The sequence below is a fragment of the Danio aesculapii genome, chromosome 19 (assembly GCF_903798145.1).
Source record: "Danio aesculapii chromosome 19, fDanAes4.1, whole genome shotgun sequence".
Classification (NCBI taxonomy): domain Eukaryota; kingdom Metazoa; phylum Chordata; class Actinopteri; order Cypriniformes; family Danionidae; genus Danio; species Danio aesculapii.
In genome coordinates this window covers 50410463-50418002 of record NC_079453.1, presented here as the reverse complement: position 1 = coordinate 50418002, position 7540 = coordinate 50410463, and the positions used below count along the sequence as shown (strand labels likewise).

The 7540-nt window shown below is 39.4% G+C and overlaps 1 protein-coding gene across 1 annotated transcript; it reads left to right on the top strand.

Moving 5' to 3' along the window:
- Positions 1 to 645: 645 nt before the first annotated feature.
- Positions 646 to 6922, top strand: LOC130246488 (uncharacterized). The gene is made up of 2 exons (XM_056479467.1): positions 646 to 746; positions 4392 to 6922. Exons 1-2 carry the CDS (start codon positions 715 to 717, stop codon positions 5335 to 5337), a joined length of 978 nt encoding a protein of 325 aa, XP_056335442.1. The 5' UTR covers positions 646 to 714; the 3' UTR covers positions 5338 to 6922.
- The last annotated feature ends 618 nt before the right edge of the window (positions 6923 to 7540 follow it).

Here is a 7540-nt window from a genome sequence, read left to right as displayed (position 1 = left end):
TAATAAACTTTATTTGAAGGCTAAATTATTTGCTCTCCTGTAAAATTATTTTCATTATTTTTCTACTATTTCTCAACTAATTTTTTAACACTTCATGGTTGTTTTCTTATGGACACCCTGCTGGAAAACAGCTTAAACCAGTCTAAGCTAGTTGGCTGGTTTTAGCTGGTTGACCAGTGTGGTTTCAGAGGGGTTTTGGCCATTTCCAGGCTGGTCAAGCTGGTTTTAGCTGATCATTTCTCAGCCTGACCAGCCTGGAAATGGCCAAAACCCCTCTGAAACCACACTGGTTAAGCTCCAAACCTGACTTATGATCATCAAGCTAAGACCAGGTTGGGAATAGCCAAAACTCCTCTAAAACTAGGCTGGTCGACCAGATAAAAACAGCCACCCAGCTTAGTCTGGTTTAAGCTTTTTTTTGTGTGAACATAAACGAATTACAGTCAATACTCAGTTTGTTTTGGGAGGTTCAAGCCTGGACTTCCTCAGTTTCTCCTGATAGAGCGTGTTTTCCTCCGGTTCGGAAGCGCGTCAGAGGCGGGAGGAGGAGGAGGATCATCCGCCGCAGAGGAGGGCAAACCCGGACCACACCGCTGCTCATTCGCGGACAGAAAACCGACAACAAACCGTAAGACAAAACCCTAATAATCAATCCCCAAATCTTATTGTCAATCATCGATTATGTAAGGGCTAGATAAATGTGTAGGGCAGAGAATGTGCGCTGTTCCTCTGCTGGAGATGATGGGGTGAGACTGACTGATGCGCTCTTACGTAATCACGCAATGTTTATCTGTGTTTCATTGGCTTTTTGTGATCTGTTTTTGAGTGTTTGTCAAAATGCATGCTTAAATCGGTGATGTGTTTGCGCGTTAATATCAATGTTCAGTGATTTCCGTCATGCACCGAATATATTCAGCCTATTTTTACCAGGGCGCTTGGAGCTATTCGCGAATTGTCCAATAATAATTACAGCATGCGTTTTTATATCGGATATATCGAAACGCGCCGAGCCGTCCAGGTTAGCACAGATCCTCGCTTCAGCTCTCAGGGCGGAATTTGCTGATTGTATGTCCTCCATCATTTGATTATTTGGCGCCTCCGGTTGCTGTTCTTCAGCACCGCGGTGATTGACAGGCCCCTGGAGTTATTATCTGCGAGAGGACATCTGAATATTTCATGTCACCGAAATGGAGAACACGCCACGGGATTGCCCCCTGAATATTTCATGCATTATTTTAACCATGGGACTTTAGAAGATTCGCTATAATGTCCTGTTTGGTGTGAAACCCTATTCACAGAATGTATTGGACACTCTTTACAGTAAGCTTTATGTGTTTACTAACAATACTAACCGTCAACAGTACTCGTACAGCATTTGTGTTCATAGTTCAACATTTACTAATGCATATTAACATGAGAGTTAACAATGAACAACATTTCACATTTAGTCAGCAGACGCTATTGTCCTCAATTGAGGAGGCATTCAGTGATTCATAAGAGAGAGAGAGATGATTAGAAACAGGAGAGGGTTTCTGCAGGTGGTTTGTCAAGCCCACTCACTTCATAAATGCAGTGTTTTTTTATTTTTATAAGAGGTGTCTGGTGTAAAAATAAATGGTGCAAGTGTATGTTAAAGTGTCAGAGAGATGAAAGAGTGTGTTTTCTACTGGTGGTTTGTCAAGCCCACTCACCTGTGTGAGGCACACTCAGTTTAGGGTTGTGGTGTTGTGAGGTGGGGGAGAGAAGAGGGGGTCCTGGCTTTAATACAAATACTTTTATAAATGTATTATTTGTTAATGCATGAACGCCACCGTGACACTTGTTAATGTAGTAGTGTTTATATTCTATTTATACAACTTTGTTTATATTCAGCTCATATAAATAGTTTGCAACCACTCAACTTAAAAAAATTGAGTAAATCCAATGAATCATTGTTTTCAGTGTGTGCTGTGGGTATGAATAACAGAGGTCTATGAAAGAGTGGGAACTCTGCTTATAAAGTCTGACCAATGCAGTATTGTATTATGGCTTTGCTTGTGGAAGACTAACACTAACTGTACACTCCCTGATTAAAGTCTTGTTGTGGATCTCAGTTGTAAGAGCAACACATAATAACTTGACTTCTGGTTGATCATGTGTAAAAGTGTCTGAAGGTGGATTTCTCTGCTGAATCATCTGTTGATCTGCATCCCAATCATCACCAATACTGCAGAAGACCTCCATGTGGAGGGTGCACAAGATTCTGACAGAAATCAGTCAAGTTTGCTGAAGAAGAAATCATGGTTTGGGGTTCCATTCAGTATGGGGGCGTGCGTGAGATCTGCAGAGTGGTTGATCAACATCAACAGCCTGAGGTATCAAGACATTTGTGCTGCCCATTACATTACAAACCACAGGAGAGGGTAAATTCTCCAGCAGGATAGCGCTCCTTCTCATACTTCAGCCTCCACATCAAAGCTCCTGAAAGCAAAGAAGATCAAGCTGCTCCAGGATTGGCCAGCCTAGTCACCAGACATGAACATTATTGAGCACGTCTGGGGTAAGATGAAGGAGGAGGCGTTGAAGATGAACACAAAGAGTCTTGATGAACTCTGGGAGTCCTGCAAGAAGGCTTTCTTTGCCATTCCAGATGACTTTATTAATCAGTGATTTGAGTCATGTCAGAGATGTATGGATGCAGTCCTCCAAGCTCATGATGGAGTCAGACACAATATTCATTCTGTTTCCACTGCAGCATGAGCACATATTCTATACTGGACATTATTGAAGGTTCAGTGAGCAGACTTTAGTCTAAGCAGAGTCAGACCTTACTGTCCTAATCAAATCAGTCAACATTAAGGCATGATCAGATTGTATTGTGCTCAAATTAGAGTCATCTAGAGGCCTTTACCTTTCATATAAGCCTCTTCTGATACCAGATCATCAACTAGAAGTCGAGTTATTATTTGCTGTTCCTAAACTTGGATAGGCGACAAGACTTTGGTCAGGAAGTGTAAATCTCTCCTATTAAGTTTTTCACCTGAGAAATCTTTTACCACATTTACATTAGACACTCACTACAATAATCCATTTCTAAAACACCTAAAAAATCCCAATGACCTTTTTAATCTTATGCTTTAGGTAAATGCGTGAACTAAACATGTATAGTAAAGAGTGACCAATGCAGTAATGTATTATAACTTTGCTTTCTAAATCATTTTGATAAAGTGAAGGATGAGGAAAGTAGGACAGAATATTCATTTGAGGGTGAACTATTCATTTAAGGGTTCAGTTCACCTTAAAATCATTATTTACTCATCATTTACTGTCCCTCAAGTGAGTAAATTATGGCAAAATATTTATTTTTGGATGTAAAATGTACAATTTGTCATCTGCTACTCATCCTCAAGTGGTTATAAACCTTTATATACTTCTTTCTTCTGTTGAACACAAAAGATGTTTTGAAGAATGTTAGAAACCTGTAACCATTGACTTCTATAATAGTAAAAACAAATACTATGGAAGTCAATGGTAACAGGTTTCTAGAAGAACAGAATAAAGAAACTCAAACAGGATTATGATAAGTGAAGGATGAGGAAAGTAGGACAGAATATTCATTTGAGGGTGAACTATTCATTTAAGGGGTCAGTTCACCTTAAAATCATTATTTACTCATCGTTTACTGTCCCTCAAGTGAGTAAATTATGGCAAAATATTTATTTTTGGATGTAAAATGTACAATTTGTCATCTGCTACTCATCCTCAAGTGATTATAAACCTTTATACGCTTCTTTCCTCTGTTGAAAACAAAAGGAACTATTCATTTAAAGGGCCAGTTCACCCTAAAATCATCGTTTACTGTCCCTCAAGTGAGTAAATGATGACAGAATGTTTATTTTTGGATGTAAAATGTACAATTCTGTCATCCTTTACTCATCCTCAAGTGGTTATAAACCTTTATATGTTTCTTTCTTCTTTTGAACACAAAAGAAGATGTTTTGAAGAATGTTAGAAACCTGTAACCATTGACTTCTATAGTAGTAAAAACAAATACTATGGATGTCAATGGTTACAGGTTTCTAGAAGAACAGAATAAAGAAACTCAAACAGGATTATGACAAGTGAAGGATGAGGAAAGTAGGACAGAATATTCATTTGAGGGTGAACTATTCATTTAAAGCGACAGTTCACCCTAAAATGAATGTTTTGTCATAATTTACTCATCTTTTACTTGTACAAATCTGAGTTTTCTCTTCTGTTGAGCACAAATGAAGATAAACTGAAGAGCGTTAGTAAAAAAAGTAGTATTATTTGGATGTCTACGAGAACATTCTTCAAAGTATCTTCTTTTGTGTTGTAGACATTGTATTGTTTGTCAGATTTACACTAACAGTGTTTCTCTAATCCTAAAGGGCGAGTGAATCTCAAGCCAAAATGCTTCAGCAGCAGGATCATCAGGTGGCGAGTCCCGAAGCACCGCCGTCCATCAATCTGCGCATCAGTCAGAAGAGATGCACCGACAAAGATGGAAACTACAACTTCTTGGGTCCGAATGATGATGATATAATGATGATGGGGGATGAGAATCGAAACCAGGTGCGTCCCAGAGCTTTAGGCAGAGATTTATCCTCCAATCACTACAACACCGGACCGTTTTCTCCACTATCCCGCCTCCCAAGCTGGAGCCCTCTAGAGCCACTTCCAGAAATCGAAAGTGGGGATGACATGGGCGGCCGAGTGCCTCCTGATGGAGCTGAAGAGGGGAAGGTGGATGAAGAGATGTGCAGGCTGACGGATGATGAGAAAAACGAGTATGAAGACAGTCAGAAAGCTGAAGATCTCCTAGATGATGAGGATGATGATGAGGATGATGATGTTATTGATTGGGGAAACAGCGATGATGAAGATTTTGAGTTCAGCTATAAGTCTGAGAGCTCCAGCATGGACAGTGCAGGAGCCAAAACCTCCATCTGGGAGCAGGTCTGTGTGTCGGAAAGCACTGAGAAGAGATCCAAACTCAAAGCAGCGGGCCGCCGGGAGAGCGTGGAGGGGATGGACGGCGCCGGCTCGTCGGATTCGGATTGTGAGCCATGCACGGAGCTGCCGGAGCTGATGGAGGCGGTGTGGACGCTGCAGGACCGGGAGAAGTTCAAGGCGCAGGAGATGGAGAAGCATCAGGTGCAGCTGAGCATGTACCGGCGGCTGGCGCTGATCCGCTGGCTGAGGACGCTGCAGGGCCGAGTGCAGGAGCAGCAGAACCGCCTGCAGAACAGCTTCGACATCATCCTCACACACAGGAAAGAGCTGCTGCGCATGGGGGCGGCCAATACTGCTGCTGCAGCCACTGCTGCACAATAACACACACACAGACGCACACATGCACAGATACACACACATACACACAGACACTCGCACACAGGAAAGAGCTGCTGAGCATGAGAGCGGCCACTGCACAATAACACACACACACACACACGATCACTTACACACTCAAACACACAGACAGACGCACACACACAGTCACTCACTCACACCGAGACACGCACTCAGACACACACACACTCACAGAGACACACACAAAGTCAGTCGTTCACACACAGACACACTCATATAGACAGACACACACACACACACATCTATGCGCAAACTTACACACACACATAGAAGCACACTCACACAGAGAAAAGAGATGCTGTGCATGGGTGCTGTCAATGCTGCACAATAAAACGCGCATGCACACACACACACACACACACACTGAGAAAGTCATAAGATCGGCTGATGACTATCGTCATGTGAAAAGTCATCTTTGTGCATCTCCTTCCCAAAATCATCTCCTAGATTTAGCTTTAGTTTAATCATTATCAGAATAAACAAGTCCTGCAAAGAGTCCTCTTAAAGGGACAGTTCACCAATAAATCATCAATTACTGTCCCTCAAGTGAGTAAATGATGACACAGGGTTCATTTCTGCATAGAAAATGTAAATTCTGTCATCCTTTACTCATCCTCACGTGTTTATAAACGTTTATACACATCGTTCCTCTGTTGAACACAAAAGGAGATGTTTTGAAGAATGTTAGAAACCTGTAACCATTGACTTCTATAGTAGTAAAAACAAATACTATGGAAGTCAATGGTTACAGGTTTCTAGAAGAACAGAATAAAGAAGCTCAAACAGGATTATGACAAGTGAAGGATGAGGAAAGTAGGACAGAATATTCATTTGAGGGTGAACTATTCATTTAAGGGGTCAGTTCACACTAAAATCATTATTTACTCATCGTTTACTGTCCCTCAGGTGAGTAAATGATGGCAGAATGTTTATTTTTGGATGTAAAATGTACAATTCTGTCACCTGAACTCATCCTCAAGTGGTTATAAATCTTTATACGCTTCTTGCCTCTGTTGAACACAAAAGGAGATGTTTTGAAGAATGTTAGAAACCTGTAACCATTGACTTCTATAGTAGTAAAAACAAATACTATGGATGTCAATGGTTACAGGTTTCCAGAAGAACAGAATAAAGAAACTCAAACAGGATTATGACAAGTGAAGGATGAGGAAAGTAGGACAGAATATTCATTTGAGGGTGAACTATTCATTTAAAGGGCCAGTTCACCCTAAAATTAATGTTTTGTCATAATTTACTCATCTTTTACTTGTACAAATCTGAGTTTTTTCTTCTGTTGAACACAAACGAAGATAAACTGAAGAGCGTTAGTAAAATGGTATTATTTGGATGTCTACGAGAACATTCTTCAAAGTATCTTCTTTTGTGTTTTATTTGTGTTGTAGCCATTGTATTGTTTATTGTCAGATTTACACTAACATTCTTCAAAGTATCTTCTTTTGTATTTGTGTTAGACATTTTCATGTTATTGAGTAAACACACCTCTGACATGATATATCTTTAAACAAATGTCATATATATGTTTTTGTGTATATTATAAAATAAATTATATTTAACAATTAATGCGCAGTGTGTGTCTCTTATTGTGAAATGCACTGTTCTGATTAATAACAGCTCATATTTGGTATCTGCATCACATTAAATGCACAAATAATATTTTATATATAGAAAAGAAGAGGAATGCACATACAGGATCACTTTTCTACACTTATTAAAATACATAAAGGAGGCCGTTTAAGTGATCATAACACATCTGATGCTGTTTAAAATGATGCTAAACATGGTTTGAGGGATATTGGTAACAGAACACATTTTAATATGGAAATTAATTAATATTTTGTTACCAAACTGATGCTTTTAAAGTTTTTTAAATGTGTAATCAAATCAGGAAACTAATTACTCCTATAAATATGCCACACAATGTATATTAAAGTGTATTTTTGTTTAGTAAATCAATGTTGCTGTGAAAAAAATAATAGCAGTAATAAAAAAAAGAATTTAATATGTGTGAAATAAAATAAAAATACTGTTTCAGCGCTAAAGAAAACCCTAAAATATTTAATTATTTTAAATAAATCAATATATTGTGACTAAATAAAAATGGTTAAATATTTCCTCGTCGGCAACAGTGGTGTAGTGGTTAGTGCGT

Coding starts and splice junctions, on each gene's coding strand:
- LOC130246488 (XM_056479467.1), top strand. CDS start 715: ATGTGCGCTGTTCCTCTGCTGGAGATGATGGG. Junction 747..4,391: donor CCTCTGCTGGAGATGATGGG/GTGAGACTGACT, acceptor CTAATCCTAAAG/GGCGAGTGAATCTCAAGCCA.